Source organism: Drosophila subpulchrella, chromosome 2L (genome assembly GCF_014743375.2).
Source record: "Drosophila subpulchrella strain 33 F10 #4 breed RU33 chromosome 2L, RU_Dsub_v1.1 Primary Assembly, whole genome shotgun sequence".
Lineage (NCBI taxonomy): Eukaryota > Metazoa > Arthropoda > Insecta > Diptera > Drosophilidae > Drosophila > Drosophila subpulchrella.
The window spans coordinates 22,200,851-22,221,654 of record NC_050610.1 but is presented as its reverse complement, the minus strand read 5'-3'; the positions used below and the strand labels follow the sequence as shown (position 1 = coordinate 22,221,654).

The following is a 20,804-nucleotide window of genomic DNA, read 5'->3' as shown; positions in this document are numbered from 1 at the left end:
AAAATGGAAAATGGGTGGGGAAAATGGGTGTGGAAAATGGGGAGTGTGGAAAATAGACTGGGGGAAATTATGATGGGGTGGGGCCACTTCCGCTGGGCACATGTAAATGTAGCTGCTTTGGCTTTTATGTTTGGCGCAAAAGTGGAGCAAAAGGCCTACAAGGTGTAGAACCCCCCTTCCCCCCATTTTACCTCATTTTAACCCCCGATTTTGTTTGTCAAGCTGGCGCCGGAGTTGTAGTTGTAATTGTAGCCGTAGCATAGTTATTGTTGTTGCCGGTGTTATGGCCAGCAATTAACATGCTTTCAACACTTGCCGCCGCATTGCACGACAATCGCCAGCGGCAGCTTGTGGCCACTCAAGGACGCAGGACGCAGGACACGGGACACGGAACTCAGGAACTCAGGACGCAGGACTCAAGTCTCAGGCTGCGGGACAATAAACGAGACACTGGCATTCCGCTAACCATTGTCGCCTGTTTGACTTTGTCATTAGCAAATGCACTCGAGACTCCGCCAGAAAAAGAAGATACACAAAAATAAATCTTCTATATATACAATTAATTATAACTTTAAAAAATTAATTTGTAAAAAACTAACAATAAATATGTGACTAATAAACTGCAGGGAAACCATAAACTTTTATAGTTTAAATTGGTAATCACTAAATAATTTCTTTGTTTTTAGCAAACTCATGATTTAAGTATATAAGTAAACTAATGATTTTTGAAAACTTTACCTCCTATTTTTTACAAAGATGGTTATAATTGCAAATTTAAACGCAATACTTTTAACTTGATTTCTTTTTTAAAACATGTAAATTATTAAATATTAAGACACTTAATAAAAAATGTAGGTATTACATAACCATTTTATTTTTATACAAGTTTTATACATAGAACAAATATTTGCATATCGAGCTCCAGATCTTCATATTCATATTTACCTAAGACAATGTTCAATTTAATTTAAATGAATTCTATATTAAAATGTAAGTTTAAAACCTTTAACTTAACTATAACTGCAAAATGTAATATTTCCATACTTAAAATTAATAAAAACAGTAAAAAATGAAAATCAATGGAAATGCAATTTATTATGATTACATATATTATTATAATAATAATAATAATAATTTAATTTGCTTAATAATGGGTACAATGAGATTCCAATTCCTATACATAAATATATCAAAAAGTTTGAAATAAACTGAAACCAAATTTTTTTAAAAATTGAAAACGATCTTTTTTTCCAGTGCAAACCAGAGCCAAGCAGTTGCAATGAAGCCAAGTGAACACTTGGAAGATTTATGCGTCTGGTTGTCTCGTCTTGGGCCGCTTCCTTCCGCTCCCCCCCCCCCCCCCCTTCCTTTGGCAGGACTTTTTCTACTTCTGCCAGCCGGGCGCACATTAAACTTTTAAGCATAATTTCCTAGCGTATTGTTTTTAATTATTGTGGCAGTGCCAGCTGCTGCAGGCCTTATTTACAATTTAACTGCCGCTTATTTCGTTATCGAATAAATATGCAAAACTTAAGCGGCAGCTGGGACAGCCATTTCCCCCCTTATCTCGACGCCCCCTGCGGCCAAAATGCAATTGCACAATTCTCAATTGTGCGCAAAATTCGGAACGACACAGTGTGCTGCCATAAATTGTTTTTGGCAACAATTCAAAAAGCCCTGCAATTCCGGACGGTTTCTTAGAGCATCTGCCGGAAACTGCTCAAGTGCCCTGGAGCTCGGGATTCGCCTTGGAGTGGAACTAAAGCTAATTGTGGGTCGCACAATGGGTGGCCTACACCAAGATAAACCTATTTTACTTACCTGATTTTAAGTTTGCCCTAAAACTTAGTTATAACATTTGAAATGTCAGGATTTAATGTTTGTACCCATAAAGCTTAAATGATTTTTTTTTTTGAGTAAAGTATAAAAACCCCTTTAAAAGTTAGCCCAAACATTTTTCTTACACTCCATACATTTTTGTTCAACCTTCCATAACCCAGTGAATAAAAGCTCCTAGGGTAAACCGAAAATGATTTGGGAGATTATAATAAGCATCTAAACCTTTTAAGCTTTCTTGGTCTTTCCACTTTGCAGCCATAAAACTTTTTCTACGAGATGAAAACAAATTCCATTTTACTTTATGCCCCCGGCCCAGCCAATCCGATCCAAAGCCCCCAAAAGGTGCAGCCCCTGGCTAGCTAAATTTTCTAAATAATTTCACAGCGCCTTATTACATAGGCCATTTGTTGGCCTCGGCTCCTTTTTGGGGAGTTGGGTGGTAGGGGAATCATGTAACAGGTTGCCAGCCCATCACACAGGAGATTAGGCAGTCGGAAAATGGAAAAGCAGGGCAGATGGACTGGGAAAAGCGAGGAGGAGTAACAGCTGCTACCTGTGAGCGAAGAGTGGCTTACCCTTTTTTGCCGGCTCTTGACGGGAAAAGCTGGAGAAGAGGCCTCGATTTTTAAGCCATGTCAGTCAGGCAGGAAGGACAGAACTAAGCCCTTGGCAGGGACGGCCAACGGGCATGGTCCACCCACTACACTCGAAAAAAATTGAGGGAGAAATACAATATACAAAAAAAATATTCGTTTAATATTTTTTAAATGTATTATTTATAATTCTGAAAAAATGTAATTATAATATAAAATGTATTGAATTTAATTCTAGAACAAATTCGAAGTGGCCAACGTAAGAATATGCAAGTCGCGAATTCTTTAGAAAAGGGTGACCAAAGACAAACAGAAAGAGTAGTTGGATATCACGATAATAATAATAACCATTTGGAATCCAATATAAATTTGGACTTATCTTTCTTTTTTTTTAAACAACGGAAATATAACATTTTTCAGATTGAGTTAACAAAATTTTAGTTTTCATTTAAAGGTCAAACGTATACATCTAAAATTCGTATTGATTTAAAGGAAGCCTATTTAATAGAACATTCTTAAGGATTAAAAATGAACAAACTTTTTTAACAAGCAAGAAGACAAATAAAAAGTTGGCAAATAACTTGAGCTGATATATATAAATATTATTTCTAACAAATTTAATTCCTGAGCTGCACAATTTTCTTCAAGTGTCCCCCATCTCACATCCCTAAGGGCTGCTTTTGTACTTTGGAAAAAAGCAAATATTTGTATTTCTGCTTGAATGGCTGAACGATTGAACTGAGAGCGAAATTTGAACTGTAGCAAATCACACGCGTTTGATTGATGATTTGGCAGCAGTGCGGGGGCGTGGATTTGGGTACAAACCCCCCAACCATCCCAAAAAGTAAGAAAAAAATAAAAAATCCGGAACAAAAACGGAGAAAAGGTTGCTACTCAGCTGAAGAGGGCGTGCACATGCCGTTGCTCCCTGTGTATCTTTAATGTTAGTATGGCGAAAAAAAGAGGAAAACCCGAGCTCTGAGCTCAACTTAGTTTTGTTTTGTTTCTTTTCTGGCAAACACACACATAACTCACATTAATATGCATTGCTGATAAGGCAGAACAACGCTGCTTGGGGAATGCCCTCCCCCTTTTGGCCACCCATATAATCAAACAAAAGCAATAAATCAAGGCAAACGAAATGAATTTTGATTGTCATTGATTTATGTATGTGCAGTGCAGTTGGGGAACTCAAACGAGGACGAGGGCGAGGGCTGACCATCCGATCATCCAACCATCATCACGCATAATGGCAGCGATAATGATGACAGCGGGAAGACGAAGGAAAGGTCCCTAAAAAGTTTGGGTACCGCCTCGGGGCCATCCAATTGGGGCAATTCAATTAACTGTCATCAAACGACAATTACAAATGAAGACGGCAGGTGTTCCGGAAGATGGAATCGATTTGATTTGAATGAACGCATTAACAGAATTTTGGCAGGCCAAGAAAAGAAATAAATACTTTCAATGGGAATATAATTACTGCATTAATTTAATAGATAAAATAAATTTCAAAAATAATATTATAAATTAAATGAAATAAGCTTCTTCAATCTCAAGGTATCCGCAAGAATTTTGGGCCATTTATCACTGAAGAATTCGCGGTGGTTAACGTAAGAGTATAGAACCGCGAATTCTTTAGGAGAGTATGATCTTTCATGACAAGAAAAACATTTTAATAATAAAATAATAATAAATACCATTCGGAACCGAATGGAACTTTAGACATCTTCATTCCGAAGATGTATCATAAAAATCGTACTATCAAATTTCTCAAGTAAGCTTGATTGAAATTATTTTAATTTCTATTTAAAACTCAAGCACAAACGTCTAAAATTCCTAGGACTGGCCAATTTAAAGGAAGTCTACTTAATGGAAAACTTTCCAGAAAGACAAGCAAAACTTTTCTGATTTTCAGCCCGCAGACCCTATACTCAATGTAGCCATTTTCATTAAAATTGAGTTCAATTCAAGGGTCACACAAACAATAATTATGGCCCACCATTAGGCGCAGTCATTTGGCAATAAACTTTCTACTCTCCCCGATCCCTGCTAATTGTTAAAACTTTCAATTGCCCTGGAGACAGGGGGTAAACCGAAATGCTATCCCCCTTGACTCCACGCCCACACCCATGGCCAGGGGAAATGCCAGTCGGTGCGTCAGTGTGTCAAGTTGGCAAAAGTGAAAATTACATTTCAAAAGTAGTTGGCAAGTCGTCGGCTTTGCAGCTGCTTTTGTTTCACCGTCCTACGTGACTCGTCCAAATTAGTGGGGTTTCTGCCGGGGGCGGGGTTTTTGGGTGATTTTCCCCAACTCACGGATTTAAGTGCGCCTTGAACTTTGCTGCAGACGCGAACTCTGGAGGGCCTATTTGCGATGATTACACGGCGTATGAGTGATTTTAATTTAACGCAGAGATAAACACACGAAGGCCTGGCGACCGAGTCCCCGATTCGAGCCCTTCTGCCATGCGATAAGTACCCCAACATTCCGTGTTCGTGCCGGTTGCTTTAAGTAGTTATGCAAATATTAAGCGCACAGCCGCCTTTTGACCTGAAAAGTCAATAGGAAAAACTCACATGGCCACAGCAATGAGCACGGCCACTCACACACGAACATTGGAGGCATATGTGCTCATAGTACGCCCTCACTCGAGAACTTTCCTCGGGGGAAAGTCGTGGGCAGAGAGCTGCTTTCGCTGGCCTGATAACCGACACTGACGAACCACCCACCACTGTCGATTCCAAATGTCAAGAGCGGAGATTTTTGAAGGATTTCCATGTAAAAATTGCGAGGAATGAATCCGATGAGGTTAAGCATATTAATGAAATAATTTGGTTTGAGTCATACACATATTATAAGTATATTCATTACGGCAGCATCTACTTATAAATAATAATATTGATACAAAATATTATTAACTACGATGATAATTATTTATATTTGTAAAGGTGTCTAAAAGTATGCAGTAAAAATTAACATAGTAATTAGGAATATAATCGCGGGACTTGTGGATTTTTCATTTTATTTTAGCATACTTTTACATAGCATTAAATAAAATAATATATAAATAAATAATGTTATTCAAAGCAATGTTTATTATTTATGTTTGTAAAGGTGCCCAAAAGTAGGCAGTAAAAAAAGAACACCGTAACCTGGAATACGTCCATGGATTTTTTGGATTATACATTTTATTGTTGCAATCTATAACATAACATTGATGTTAATAATATTAATAAAGAATATATTATTATTAATTGTATTTTTGAGGGTGTCTTAAAGTATGCAGTAAACGAAAAAAACATCGTAATTAGAAATATATCCGGGGGTTTTGAATTATATTTTATTGTATTCCACATTTAGGTTTCAAAACTGTATATTTCTTCAAAAAATATGAACACAGAAAAAATACAATTATAAAAAATTTATAAAAATAACAATATGTTTTAATCCTTACTTTCAATTTAATTTGTTTTATAAAGTTTAAAAAGCACTCACCTCAATGATTTCGCCACTTTTGCTGGGTGCACGACTGGCCAATCGAAAAAACGAGAAATATGTATGGAGAAATCGAATTCCGAGAGTGTAAACTTAATTAAGAGCCTGCGAAGAGAGTTGATTTTGTTTGATTTACACGCCAGCAGCTGCATGCTTTAATTACATAAACGTGGGGTCGGGGCGAGGTCACTGGGTGGCCCTGACCCACGGTTAAGCCAGCCACCACCCACCCAGCTGGGGGTCTTTCGGGCAGCCAGCTGTCGCTGATTGCCCACCAGGAAATGACCCACCGAAAAAAGCCAGGGCAAAAGGGATCCAGGCAGCAGGCTTTGGCATTTCATGGCTCATTAGGCATGCACATACGCTTTTGCTCCCCTTCAGATGGGTATTTGGATTGGGAATCGGGTTGCAGGAGGTCCTGGAGCAGGACTCATCCTCATCCTACTTCTCATCCTCCTGCGAAATCGTAACAAATTCAATTTTCTACGACGCCGATTTGGTTTCCGCACGTCTTAAGCTATCGTCGGCTACAGTCGACGCCATGAATATAGTTATTGGCTGAAAGTGTTTGTCTAGATGTCTGTTGGCTGCTTGTTGCCCTCGGCAACCCGCTCCTTGGCGTCCCGCGTCGATACCGATTGCGCAGTAAAATAAATGATAAGAATCTGTGCGCTCTGCTCATGAATTACAAATCGCATAAAGGATTTGCCACTGGCTCAAGACGGCGGCAAGGACGAGATGTTCCGTGCAGCCTGCACTGCAGACAGGATGCGGATGTGGGGCTCAGGATGCGGAGCGGAAGGATCAGGTCCTGGCGGAGCCGTGAAGGGCTGGGCAAACAACGCACAGCATGTCGGGCATTTTAAGGCATTGAGAGGTTGGCTATTCCGGTAGCTCTTCAATGATTGGGAATAATGCATTAATAAACTGGCTTTCCCCATCCAAAATAGCCTAAATCTATGCCAACACCCCTGAAATAGGAGTTCCCAGTCACAATAAAACCCATATTTAATGTTTTCATTATTCTTTTTTTATATAAAACGTAGAATTTGTCAGCATTTGTATTAAGACTAATTATTAATTTCAATTACTTTGTTAGGACTAGTCGATTAATCGTTTATTATTGGCAAATGCTCTTTACACAATTCAGATCATCGAGTTGTATCGTATTTAAATGCTTAGTTAATACTAATCAATTTTTACACTTGATCAATTATCAATTTCGTTTCCATTACGTTTTCATACAGTGAGTCAAAGGAGCTGCCCTTCTGTATCGTAGAAAAAATTATTATCACCGTTGGTTTTTCTTGTCGTCGAAACTGGTTTTGAGACTTTTTGTTTTTCATTTGATTTCTTTTGTAGTACGCTTTTAGGAAAATATGCCATTCTAACACTCTAAGTAGACTAGGTTCTTGAAATTTATACAATAGATTATTGTTCTTGGTATTGTTTATTATTGGTATCAATTTAATTTGCTTAAGGTTTTCTCATCGTAAGGTATTTCATTTGTTTCGAATATAAAGTGGAAAAGGTTACAAGTCAAAGGCAAAAAGGCAGGCGTGTTTACGGTCTAGTTTAGATAGTGTAGATTTAGTGGGAGAAAGATTGGAAAGAAAGAGAAACGGGAGAGGGGGTATTTCAAACAGCCATTTTCGAGTGAAAAAAGATAGAAAAGCTTTTATTGCGGCAGTCGTTTTGGCTAGTAGAATTCCCCATATATCATATTCTTGTGGTTTTTCTGTTACAACTATTATGAGCACAATTAATTACGCGTTCTGACAAATTCCTTAGTTCAATTAATTTCCTTTTTTTTCGCTACCGCTCATAAAATACGCTAAGGCCACATTTAATTTATTTATATCCCCTATATTATATACCTATTTTATATTCTTGAGCTCAACGCAACACGAGTGGAAGGAGCGTGGAACGTGATATTGTGTCCAACATTCTTAATACATCTAATCAGGCTTCAGTTAAGGTAAAGTGAAGTGCAGATACTGGCAAACAAAGGAAATATAAAACGCTCTAAAAGGGTAATTGAAACGAAATTGCTGCACACAATGGGGATGGAAAAAGTGTGAAGTGAACGGGCAAAGTAAACAAATTGGAAATGGACTAGAAAAGGTAAAAAAAAGCGAAGGAGGCTACAGGAAAAATTGTTAGCAGTTCCTTAATACCTTAAAAAGACACGAAGAGTATTAGACAAGTGGAATTGAATCAATAGAATGTCAAGTTATAGAGTTGTTCTTTGGGAAAAAAATGTAATATATAGGATAAAACAAAGAAAAAATGTAAGTGCTAAGAGGACAAAGTTTGAAAAGTGCCTAACCTGGGGTTAAAATGAATAGGTACACCTTATCTAGATCTAAAACGTAATCCGGCATAAGCGTACAACGTAAGCTGGCTAAAAGCTAATCATCGTTAAATATACATATATATACATAGTATACAGAAGCACATTTTTACATTTATTTCGCTTTACTCCTTTTCTTTTATTTTTTGATGTGGTCCGATCTCCACCTCCAGTGGGTTATATTCAAATGACGGCGTCCAGAATCTTGAATCGTGAGCGGAAAAAGTGTCAACACTCTGTTTTTTCCTGGACGTGCAGTTGGGGCTTGGGGAAGTTGGGTATTTCGAGCGTTCATTATCACGCAACGATGGCGGCCATTGCGGATGATGATGATGGCGATGATGGCGATGATGACGGGTGATGCGAAGTGGGGGCAACCTGAGAATGATGCTGATGCTGCTGCTGCTGCTGCTGGCTGGGCTTATGTTGGGATTGGGAGTATGAATGGGTGTGGGGCGGCTGGGAAATGTGATGGACCGGAAAACTCCACAGAGCAAAAGGCATCTGCTGCTGGACCAACAAAAGCAGTTGGCGTAATTTGTTGGTCGTCGTTGTTGTCGTCGTCGTATCCTTGCCATCCCTCCTCCCAGTTATTGTCGCTGTCGTTGCTGCTGCTACTACTCTGGTTTCGCCACCCGGACAGGTGGCACTGGGATCATCCTCGGTCCCATTCCGCCGCCTGGCGCAGCGCATCTGCATCTGCATCAGCTGCAGCTCGCCGCGTCGTCATTCATCCCAGAGGCACTGTTGTTTCTGCCGCACATAATAGGTGAACTGTGTGCACTTGCGGCAGGTCTTGATGCCGCAGCGATAATTCGTGGGCTGTGCCGGCTGCTGGACGCCCGAGGAGTCCGCTCCGCCGGCGACACCCTTGCCCTTGCAGTACTTGAGTCCGCAGGGATACCAGCCGATGCAGGTCTCCAGGTTGCACAGGCAGGGCGCCCACAGGCTGCTCACCTCGTTGCAGCGCGTCGAGAGCGTGTCCGGAAACTTCTCGGTGGCCGCCTCCAGGCTGGAGATCGAGGAGCCTGCCGGAGCCGGAGTGCAACAAACGGAAAGCGAAACAAAAACGTAAACAAAAAGTTGAAAAAGTGGAAATTTCCCTCAGAACTACACGATAGCCTCGCCAATGTTTTTTCTTATCTTATGAATTTTACCAAGATTTCTCTGTGTACACATTGTAGATATTAAATTCTGGAATTTTTATATCTCAAATATATTTCTAGGCATATATTATAAAATATTGATTAAATTTTGGGTGGGCGATTAATTTAATAACTATAAATTCATGTAAATAATGTTACTTGTTGAACAATGCATATATGTAGAGGACTACAACACATATTGTATGTTCGTTTTATTAATGTTGTTTGTGCAGAACTTTGAACATGTTGCGCTGCGCACGCGAAATACCCATTTATATATAGCTTGAACTTTAAATAATCAACAGCACAAAAGGACTTTAAATGCCATAAAAATTAAACTATTAAAATCGCATAGTGTTGTATACGAAGCCTAACGAAAATATATACTTTTATAAGAATTTTTTTAATAAAATGAGTAATTAGGCTAGGCATTTTCATCCTAAGAAAGGATATACACCCTTAGGCACACCTATTCAAACCGTAACCCTGAAAATCTCCAAGCAAAAGCTGAGAACTCACCTGGCAGCTCCGCCCAGGCCTTGAGGTCCACATCCCGGACGTAGGTGGCGTCCATGGCCTCCGCGCAGAGGCCCTGCAGATGGCGGGTGATGGGCAGCGAACGGTTCAGCTGCACCCAGCTGCTCATGGTGAAGGTCTCCCGGCCCTTGTCCTCCTCGGGAGTGCGGATGGTGTGCGGATTCTTCTGGCGCAGCTTGGCCATTGCCGCCGAGGAGATGAAGTCGCCCTTGTTGAACTTGGTGGCGAAGCACATGACCTGGTACTGGCTCTGGCCGCGCTCCTCCTCGCCGAGCACCAAGGCCTTGAGGATTTGAACCTCCTGCGGGCGAAACAGAGAGGAATTTAAAATTTAATTCGGGTTCTCATGTTTCATGCCAAGTCCTTTACTTACATTGCGAAAGTCGATGACCTGGGTGATGAGCGTTCCGTCCGTCTTCTGGAACTCCAGCGTTATAAGGTCCTCGCCAATGTTGGAGGTAATACTCTCCTGGATCACCTCGCCACCCTGCAAAAAAAAAACGAGAAACGGATTATATAGCAACAAGTGTTAAATTACTTTCTTGGCATTCCTACCCAACCCAACTAAAATATTAATACGGCACAAAGGCAGCCAGGAGATGATGATGCTGGGGGGTTTCTTGTGTTGTCAGGACTTAAATTAACTATGACAGGTCCTGAAGCTGGGCGGCCATGAACCAAATTAGAGTCAAGAGAGTTGGAAAATAGAAAAAACGAAAACATAAGGGGCCAACGAAAACGAAACGGAGATGAGATGGTCTTTGGCAAGGGGCGGGATGAGGATGTGGATAAGATGAGGACGGGGGAGTCAACTCGTCACCCACAACAGCATCTCGAAATGTAGTTCAACAACAACAGAATTTGCCCTTTACACGTGTACACGAACAAATATGTTGACTGTGGGTGCTATTGTAGGTATACTCTGGTTTTGGGTATAGCAATTTAAGATAGAAGTTTGTAAGTAAAATCATAGGGGTCCTTAAAATAAGTATTCATTCACTCGTTTTAAAGAAAAAAAACAAATTCTTGCATAGTTTTTGGAACAATTTAAAATGATATTATATTTATATTTATATTTAGGTATAGTAATTTAAGATAGAAGTTTGTAAGTAAAATCATATGGGGTCCTTAAAGTAGATATTCATTCCCCTCGTTTTAACTAACAAAAACAAAATTGTTGCATAATTTATATTTATTTTTATATTTGGGTATAGTAATTTAAGATAGAAGTTTTTAAGTAAAGTCATATGGGTCCTTAAAGTAAGTATCAATTCATCTCGTTTTAACTAAGAAAAACAAAATACTTGCATAATTTGTTAAACAATTTAAAATGATATTATATTTATATTATATTTATATTTAGGTATAGTAATTTAAGATAGAAGTTTGTAAGTAAAATCATATGGGTCCTTAAAGTAAGTATTCATTCACTTCGTTTTAACTAACAAAAAGAAAATACTTGCATAATTTGTGGAACAATTTAAAATGATATTAAATAAATAAAATGTTTCAACTATATTCATCATTATAACTCTGCCTAAAAATATAGAACAAATAAATATTTTTTTGAAACTATTTAATATAAAAGAAAACAGAAATGGAAAAGTTTTCGTAGGATTTATAGAGATTTATAGTTATTATTTATACGGTGTTCTAAAGCATGTTCCCTATAAATTTCTAAGATTTCCAATAAAAACTAAAAATCCTGAATATACAAGGGTATTCCGAATTTCGGTCCTTGAAACACCCCTGTTTTCCGTTGTTTTTGTTCTTGTTGCTGCTGGGTTTTCCGTGTGTTTGCACAAAGGCGCATGTAAACAAAGAACAACCGAGGAAAGAGAGTAGGAAAGAGGATGCAGGAGAAGTGGAGCGAGGTAAGAGAGAGGGAAGAGAGCGGGACAGGACATTTTGGGGCCAGGGACAGAGTGAGGAGAACAATAAAGGATGTCACATGTAAACAAATAAAACCCCGTGTGTGCAAGTGAGATAGTGAAAGCGCAGAGAGATAGAGAGAGATAGCGAGCTCGGTTGCTGCCAGCTTTCATTACAAGCCCGTGCTTTTTTGGCCAACTAATCTAAAATTTATGGAAAAGCCGAAAGCAAAGTGTCAATATTGAGCCAGTCAAACAAAGCCAACTAATATTGAAGTGGAAAAATAAAACGTCAGGAAAGTGAAAGCCTCGGTTTGACATTGAACTGCATTTGAATTATTGGATGGCAAATATGCACATTCTTCAATATTTCATTTAATAAAGCACACTACAATGTAGATAATTAAGTTGGTTTTCAGTATCCAATGATGAGCTTATAATTGGACTTTGGCATAATAATGTATTTGGCATAAATCAATAGGATACGAGACTTGGAGCAGCTGTACAACACATGTTTTCCCTAATCTAAATTGGTAATTGTTAATCAGTTCGGGTTCAGGAATTATGTGGTCAGAAACTGAAGATTGGATCTAATGTAAGAATAATGAGTTGAGGCAGATTTAATGTGAACAATATTTTTCATTAATTCTTGAATACATAAAAATCAGAATAAGCTATATTTAGGCTACTTCATGCATTCTTGAAATAATTCATATATGATCAATTTATAGAAGCTTTTTTTACTTGATAATTAAAGAATCTGCTAGAAAATAGTTTCCATTAAATTTAAAGTTGCCGGTTCGATGAACTGTCAAAATTTTTTTTTTTTGGTTTGTAATCTTCGTGAATATAAACGTCCCTTACAATCAAAAATTTGGGAGTTTTAGAAACTACTACTCTTATTCCCTATAAGAATCATGTGGTACGATGATTCTTGAAAGAAGTCTCTTGCTACCAAATTTGCTACGAAAAGCAATTCTCGGTGTCATATAATCCGATTCAAAATTAAGTAGACGAACTATAACCAATCAAATAGGAGGCTTTGAAAAAAATGTTTCTAAAATCAGACCAAATTTGCTTGATTCTGCGACACTGACGGTTGTGGTTGGTTAGTTTTCAAGTCCCTGATTAAATCCTTTAAAGGCTTTTAAATTTCCGTAGTAGGGGATTGTTTATTTTGCCTAGCACCTCTCTCTCTCCCGTTTTTAAATTGTTTTGTTTTGGCGCGCTCATTTTCGAAATGAGCTCTTCGAAAATCAGATGGGCAGCGCTGCCAGCGTCATTGTTTTCTTGTTGTTGCTTTTGTGTGGTTTTGACAGATTTCATTTGTTTGATTCTTGTAAATGCACTTTTTTGGAGCTTAGGGTCTTCGCACCTGGTTCTGAACGTTGATGAGCAGCTGGGAGTGGGCGGGGTCCACGCCCACCAGCAGGTTGCAGAGCAGGAACCACAGGAAGGCGCGACTGTGCTTGAAAAAGTGATTGCGGCTGACGACGCGGCCGCAGCAAGTGGCACGCGAATGCGTTTTCTTGGCCGTCATCGCGGACAGGTGCGAAATTCGCCAGCGGAGGTGCGATTGGCGCACAGCATGGGCTGCATTCGCGACGCGCTGGTGCGGATCCTCCGCTTCCAGGATCATTTCGACACGACACTCACGATGAATTGTAAATAAACCCGCTCTGCACGACGAACCACTCGCGTAGACGTATGCGTTTTATATTATTTCCTTATTTTTTTTGACAACTATTTCCCCTTCAGAATTTTGCGACCGAATCTTTTCGGCCGCCGCTGCGAACTGCTGCGAAAAACGAAACGCGTATTTTTAGGGTATTTTTATTTTCTACAGCTCTCAGCGCTTGACGAATGGTCACACAGTCAGCTGATTTCGAATTTGCTCTCTCCCTCTGCATTTAACAGTAATGTTAAGATACACAGCCTCCAGTGATGCCATTATTTTCTGGGGTAAAAATGTTGGATCAAAAAAGGCTAGAGAAAGCGGAATTTCACAGAAAAAACTTATGAAAAATTGGTTTATTATAAAACATTGTGATTTATTTTTATTATTTTTTTTTCTGCAAATGAACTAGGGTCATATTAATTATAAAAAAAACAATTTAAATATATTGTGCGTGGCTAGGCTTCGACGGCCCTTTGATAAAAGTTTATTTACGGTAAATATCATATCAACAAATTTAATTTATTTACTTAAAACTAGAAAAGGGCTTTGACTATACCAGCAGAATTTAGTTACCTTCAGTTTTGTTGATATTTTTTAGTTAGCCCTTGATATTATTCAATATAGTTTAACATTTTCCCGGAATCACACGAAAAAAAGCTAAATCCGACTGGAAAAAGGCACCACTGTCTGCCGGCGCTCTGCAAATGTTTGAAAGCATTGCATCTTAACATTGCTGTTAACCGTTTACTGCTTTTCGAAATCAGCTGACTGGTGTGGCCGTGCGGAAATCCCAGAAGAGTGCTGCCAGCCTGCTGCAAGTGCATGTGGCAGGTATAAAAATACTAAACAAAAAGGTGTAATATCTTGATTACACAAGTACGTCAAATTAGCATTGAAAACTTGGCGCCCTTTTTTAGTTTGTGTTTTCTCGTTATTTTGGGGCTTGATCGAAAAAATAAAAAAATAAAGTCCTATCGTAGTATCTACGACTCGCCCCTATACCTCCACTCGTAGTGCGTGTTACACAATGCACGTTAGATAAGTTAAAAGGACGTCTCTTTAAGGACCTATCAGGAGAATTGTATCAGACAACAATATACCGGAGTAGAGGAAAATATGATTAAAAATAGGGAAGCTATAATAATCTTATCTTTATTTTCCCAATAATTATCCGATCGGTCCTATGGCAGCAGTATGCTATAGTTGTCCGTTTTAAATAAGAAAATATTTTTGTCCATTATTTTTCCGTGTATTCCTATGTATGGGAGCTATACAATGTAGTGGACCAATATGTACCTTTCTCTGCGTTGAAAACTTCTGACTGAAATCATTATACCCTCTGTAAGGGCATAAAGGGTAAGAACAAAAATACTTAAACAGGGTATTTTCCCAATATAAACTTTTTCAAAGAAGGAATAAACATTTGTGCTTCCTGAGAAGAAATCCTGGTTTATTTATACATATGAATAGTAGTGGTAAACATTTTCAAAATCATAAAAAAATGGAACTGAGCATATTTGAAATATGCATTTTATAAAAATATATTTAAAATGGTTTTATTTGAAAATAATTTGTTTCCGTTTCATTCATTTTGGAATGGCCTGATGAGCATTTTACACGATTTGAGATTAAGTCTTCCCCTTCCGTTCCATGTACTCCACCAAATACCATTCTCGTCTGTCAGATTCATTTGCCATGAGTGATAATAGCCATTCAAATTGCTGAAAAATTGTTATCAATTACAGTATGGACAATTTAATAATCGTTTATATATTTACCATCGAGAATTGGCCCACCAAGACCAACAAAACTCTCTGTTAAAACAGCCATAGTAACAGCGGTAGTGCTTGAATGTCTTATTCACAGATGCCGACAAGGCATCTCCAGCATCACCGGAGTACGCCCCGAGGGACCTTAAAGTGTATCCTTCGTTTTCGCTGCCAATCACAAAGTTATCATACCTTGCATAAGCAGTAGCACCTTCAAAATCCGCAATTTGAATGTATAATTCATGTCTTCGGCTTGTAGTCAACTCATGCAGCTTTTGGCAGCCAAACCAGAACTCTTTTTCAAGATTTCCAAATCCTTGCTTATACCAATATTTTTGCATAAAGTTCAGTGTGTTAAAGGATACAGTTCCGTCGATTCGTCGCTGGATTACCATCCATTCTGGACCGGCGGAGGGGATATCCTCAAAAGCGGCTTCGAAATCTTCGATTCCAGGTTGCCTTACAATTTGAACCCCATTTTCTTTTTTTAGTTTCATTAGGGATTCTAGTTCGGCGACTCGATTGTTTTTCACTCGCAGTTCTTCCTCCGCATCCTTAAGTTTTCGTTTTAAAAGGTTAATCTCGAGCTCTACACTCTCTTTTTTCATCTCGAAATCGGAACTGATCTGAAATATTAGTTAGTTTATAGGGACTTAAACAAATTAATAATTTCGTTTATACTTACTAGGTGATTCTCAGTAGAAGAATCTTGAGAAGATTCTTGCTTGTTGGGGTTCATTGCGAATTCAAATACTAAAGGCTCTGATTCAAAATATGAAAGATAATGTCAAGGTACTACCTGTTAATTAAAAAATGTTGGTTAGCTACCTTATTATTTTTCTTTAATTAAATAAATAAAGCGGTCGGCAGCCGAGCTCAACCTTGAAACGTACATACACAGATTAGTGATTATAAACCTAATTAATAAGCACCGCAATTAAAGTAATACAACAATTCCCGGCAGCTTAAGAGATAATATTAAACAGAAGTCTATTGCGGTAATGCAATTGGTGTTAACTTTGCAATTCGTTTGTTTCAAATGGTACCGTATGACTCATTTAAAAATCCGGGAAGCTATATACATATACATATGTATATTAGGGCGGTCCATAACATGAAATCTTATTCTCACTTTTGCATGGTAGTTTAAAGTGTGCTAGAAATCAAAACACTATTTTAAAAAAATTACTTAAAAGCCCAAAACTATTAAAAAAATCTACTTCCTCTACTCATCTTAGTAATATCTCTGATCTCGGTCAATATAAAAAACAAAATCGAAATCAAAAGTCGGAAATATCGAAATGTTTTTGTTTGAAAAACTTTAGTTCGGAGAGGTGACATTTGAATTTAAGAAATAAAACCAAGACAGGGAAACCTATATGAAAATAATATATTTGATCAAAACCAACAGTGCGTATGAGTTATAAACTTTGAAACCAATTCGAAGACTCGAGCTTTTTAATTTTTTTGCCTACCATATAAAAGTGGACCACCCTAATCTATATTGACTTATATGCATATATGAAATGTACACTAGTCGGCATAAGTATTTTGACGAAACAAATGTTAAATGTATTCATACTTACTTCATGTACATTTAGGCATCAATGGGAAGATCATTTAATTACCGTTTAAAATATACAAGATTTTTATTCTTGTTTCGTCAAAATACTTATGCCGACTAGTGTATATTAGTCTGGGTCAAACGTTCGATCCTTAATACGTACATACAATCAAAAAAAAAATGAACTTAAGCCAGGCTCTATTAATTTTAACATAATTAATAACGAGAAAGTTTTTTAACATCTGCCACAGATTGTAGCAATCGGTGTATTACACTGGAAATTGTTAATTCAAAATTATTCAATTCCAATTCAAAGATAGAACACATACAAACAATTTTTTTTTTCATAGCAAGTCGCAGAATTTATATTATATGCTTACCAAAAGTTCACTGTTATTTGAAATAGAACACAGGATATTTGCAAAAGGGCTTGTCCACTTGATTTCTAGGACTTTTAGAACTAAACCGTCTGTATTGGGTGCGAATATAAAATAAACTGCAAAGCCACAACGAAGTTGAGCTCAGCTCGATTTATTATCAAATCTGATGTAGTTTTACAGAATCCCTATATATATACTAAAAAAATACCTAACATTTTTGGTATTTGCGCTGCAAGCGTTCACACTACCCTCACAGCTGATGCCTCCACTATGCACTAAATTTGGCCAAAACGCGTTGCCCCGCAGTCGCTTGTGACGTGTTGTTTTTTTGTAAACTATGTTTTTTAGCCACTGAAAAGGGCATAGTTTGTTGAATATTTATTGAAACCAACCCAGATAGCCGGCCGCCACACCGACCACAAAATGCTGACCCTGCGGGAGCGCCAAATCAGTGAGAAACAACAAAAAACATAGGCTCCTTTTAAAGGGAAAGCTTAATTAATGGGGGTTTTCTATCAATCATTCCAGATGCCATTAAGCAGATGCTTAATTTGAACTCGCAGCAGCCGAAGGCTTTGGCTGCCGAGCCCGTGTGGAAGATACTCATCTACGATCGCGTTGGCCAGGACATAATATCGCCCATTATTTCCATCAAGGAGCTGCGCGAATTGGGCGTGACCCTGCATGTGTAAGTAGTCCAGGATTCCCTGGTTATCCCGTTTTAAAAACACTATCCCCCCTCACAGGCAACTCCACTCCGATCGCGACTCCATTCCGGATGTGCCGGCTATATACTTTTGCCTGCCCACCGACGAGAATCTGGACAGGATTCAGCAGGACTTCTCGAACGGACTGTACGATGTGTACCACCTGAACTTCCTGGCCCCCATTACGCGTAGCAAAATCGAGAATCTGGCTGCCGCTGCCCTGCACGCCGGTTGCGTGGCCAACATCCATCGAGTTTACGATCAGTATGTGAACTTCATCAGCTTGGAGGACGACTTCTTTGTCCTGAAGCACCAGCAGAGCGACCAGCTCTCCTACTACGCCATCAATCGGGCCAACACCCGCGACGAGGAGATGGAGGCCCTGATGGACTCCATTGTGGACTCGCTCTTCGCCCTGTTCGTGACCCTGGGAAATGTGCCCATCATCCGATGTCCACGGAATAGTGCCGCGGAGATGGTAGCCCGCAAGCTGGAGAAAAAGCTGCGTGAGAACCTGTGGGATGCGCGCGCCAATCTGTTCCACATGGATGCCACACAGGCCGGCGGCGGAGTGTTCAGCTTCCAGCGACCCGTGCTGCTGCTGCTGGACAGGAACATGGATCTGGCCACGCCTCTGCATCACACCTGGTCGTATCAGGCGCTAGTGCACGATGTCCTGGACTTGGGACTGAATCTGGTCTACGTGGAGGATGAGACGGCCAGTGCGGGCAAGTTGATAGAGTCATTAGCTGTCTGAGCTGTAGAGTAAATTCGAAATTCCTTCTTTTAGGAGCCCGGAAGAAGCCCAAGGCCTGCGATTTGGACCGCAACGACCGCTTCTGGATGACGCATAAGGGCAGTCCTTTTCCCACGGTGGCCGAGGCCATCCAGGAGGAGCTGGAGTCCTACCGCAACTCCGAAGAGGAGATCAAGCGGCTCAAGACGTCCATGGGCATCGAGGGAGAGTCGGACATTGCCTTCTCGCTGGTCAACGACACCACCGCCCGGCTGACCAATGCCGTCAATTCTCTGCCACAACTGATGGAGAAGAAGCGACTGATCGACATGCACACCAAGATCGCCACTGCAATCCTGAACTTCATCAAGGCAAGAAGACTAGACTCGTACTTCGAGATCGAGGAGAAGGTCATGTCCAAGCAGACACTGGATAGGCCTTTGTTGGATCTGCTACGGGATGGAGAGTTCGGTCAGGCGGAGGATAAGCTGCGCCTGTACATCATCTACTTTATCTGCGCCCAGCAGCTGCCCGAGTCCGAGCAGGAGCGGCTCAAAGAGGCGCTACAGGCGGCCGGCTGTGATCTTACTGCCTTGGCGTATGTGCAGCGCTGGAAGGGGATCATGAACCGCTCACCGAGCATTAGCCAGGCCACCCAGTACGAGGGCGGCGGCACCAAGACTGTGTCCATGTTCACTAAGCTCGTCTCACAGGGCAGCTCCTTCGTGATGGAGGGAGTCAAGAATCTGGTGGTCAAACGGCATGTAAGTATACATTTCTGTGTATAAAGACAGTTCTGATATTGAAATCCCTTCCAGAATCTTCCTGTTACCAAAATCACCGAGCAGGTGATGGAGTGTCGAAGCAATGCGGAGACCGATGACTACCTGTATTTGGATCCCAAGCTTCTCAAGGGCGGCGATGTGCTGCCCAAGAACCGGGCTCCATTCCAGGACGCCGTGGTCTTTATGGTCGGCGGAGGCAACTACATCGAGTACCAGAACCTGGTGGACTTCATCAAGCAGAAGCAAACGTCCAATGTGCAACGGCGGATCATTTATGGCGCTTCCACGCTGACCAACGCGAGGCAGTTCCTCAAGGAGCTATCCGCCTTGGGAGGCGAGATCCAGTCGCCGGCGGCAACGAGTTAGGAGCGGCTGCTCCGATTCCATTGCTGCTGAGCGGAGTGGACCGGGTTTTGGGTGCATGTGCATGGGTGTCTGTGTGGCTTCTTTCGTTTACTTTAAGCATATCCAAAAATAAATTAAATGCCAGGCAAAAAAAAAAAAAGAGAAACAAGCGAACGCAAGAGGAGAACTGAGCACTCGGCAATTACTCCAACCTGACGCTTAATCCCCGAAGGACAACAAGCAAAAACATGCGTAGCCTCGTGTACAACAAGCCCAGGGAGCTGGTGCTGGAGTTGGAGTCGGAGTCGCTGGAATGGGAGCTCGACGGCGGGCAGGGGCACTCGCATTCTAGGCACCCATTAACACCAACTTGGCAACGCTTTGATGGACAGCTGACAGACAACCAGTCAACGGCTGAGGCGATGATGGCCCCGGCCCGATTCGATTCCCGGTGCCTTCGGCGGCGGCGGTGCCACAATTATGGGGCGACAACTATGCGCGGCACTTGGGGACAGGCGCAGAAGCTGGCAGGGACGGCACCCAGCAATTAGCACTATCCCTGACCAACTATGAATGGACAGTCGATGGCATGGCAGAGTTACTAAGGCACTCAACCGTTTTTTTCCGAGGCACTGCAGCACTGATTGAATGTCGCTTCTTATCTGGCAGGCAAGTCAATCAAAGAAGAGCGTTAAATTATCCCAGAAAATCCGTTTTCGGCTTGGCTTGCAAAAAAATAGTAAGCCTTAGTATGTACATGAATATTGTAACGAATATCTTGGAGAATATTATTTAATGTAGGGGATCAAGATATGTACATAAATAATTAGGTGTACAGCTTAGGGGTTTAGTGTAGAAAAAATGAAAAACTCAAGGTATATATAGTTGTTACTTTGTTAAAAAAAATGTTGAATATTCAAATGGCTTTAAAATTAATTAAACAATGGATGCCTAAAGGGTTCCTACTTTTTGAGAGAGTTATTACATCTTTTGTCAACATAAG

The 20,804-nt window shown here is 40.2% G+C and overlaps 3 protein-coding genes across 5 annotated transcripts; 1 reads left to right on the top strand and 2 right to left on the bottom strand.

Annotated features, from left to right (window-relative positions):
* Nucleotides 1-6,942: 6,942 nt before the first annotated feature.
* LOC119547717 (out at first protein) lies at nt 6,943-13,647 on the bottom strand. Its single transcript, XM_037854691.1, is given in 4 exon segments — nt 6,943-9,312; nt 9,949-10,267; nt 10,340-10,453; nt 13,213-13,647. Coding segments are annotated over 4 exon segments (1,428 nt in total). The 5' UTR covers nt 13,477-13,647; the 3' UTR covers nt 6,943-8,581.
* Nucleotides 13,648-14,947: 1,300 nt separating this feature from the next.
* LOC119546721 (fibrinogen-like protein 1) lies at nt 14,948-17,382 on the bottom strand. 3 transcript variants are annotated; one of them, XM_037853207.1, is made up of 4 exons: nt 17,229-17,382; nt 15,970-16,083; nt 15,294-15,910; nt 14,948-15,236 (listed from the first exon to the last, which is right to left on the bottom strand). In XM_037853207.1, the coding sequence occupies exons 2-4, from the start codon at nt 16,021-16,023 to the stop codon at nt 15,098-15,100; spliced, it is 810 nt and encodes a 269-aa protein (XP_037709135.1). In that variant the 5' UTR covers nt 16,024-16,083; nt 17,229-17,382; the 3' UTR covers nt 14,948-15,097. The 3 variants fall into 3 exon arrangements, with proteins under 3 accessions (XP_037709135.1, XP_037709137.1, XP_037709136.1); XM_037853209.1 differs by lacking the exon at nt 17,229-17,382 and adding an exon at nt 16,182-16,328; XM_037853208.1 differs by lacking the exon at nt 17,229-17,382 and adding an exon at nt 16,178-16,326.
* A 129-nt stretch (nt 17,383-17,511) lies between these two features.
* Nucleotides 17,512-19,955, top strand: LOC119548089 (protein sly1 homolog). Its single transcript, XM_037855175.1, has 5 exons — nt 17,512-17,679; nt 17,757-17,916; nt 17,975-18,663; nt 18,726-19,435; nt 19,490-19,955. The coding sequence occupies exons 1-5, from the start codon at nt 17,652-17,654 to the stop codon at nt 19,820-19,822; spliced, it is 1,920 nt and encodes a 639-aa protein (XP_037711103.1). The 5' UTR covers nt 17,512-17,651; the 3' UTR covers nt 19,823-19,955.
* Nucleotides 19,956-20,804: the final 849 nt, after the last annotated feature.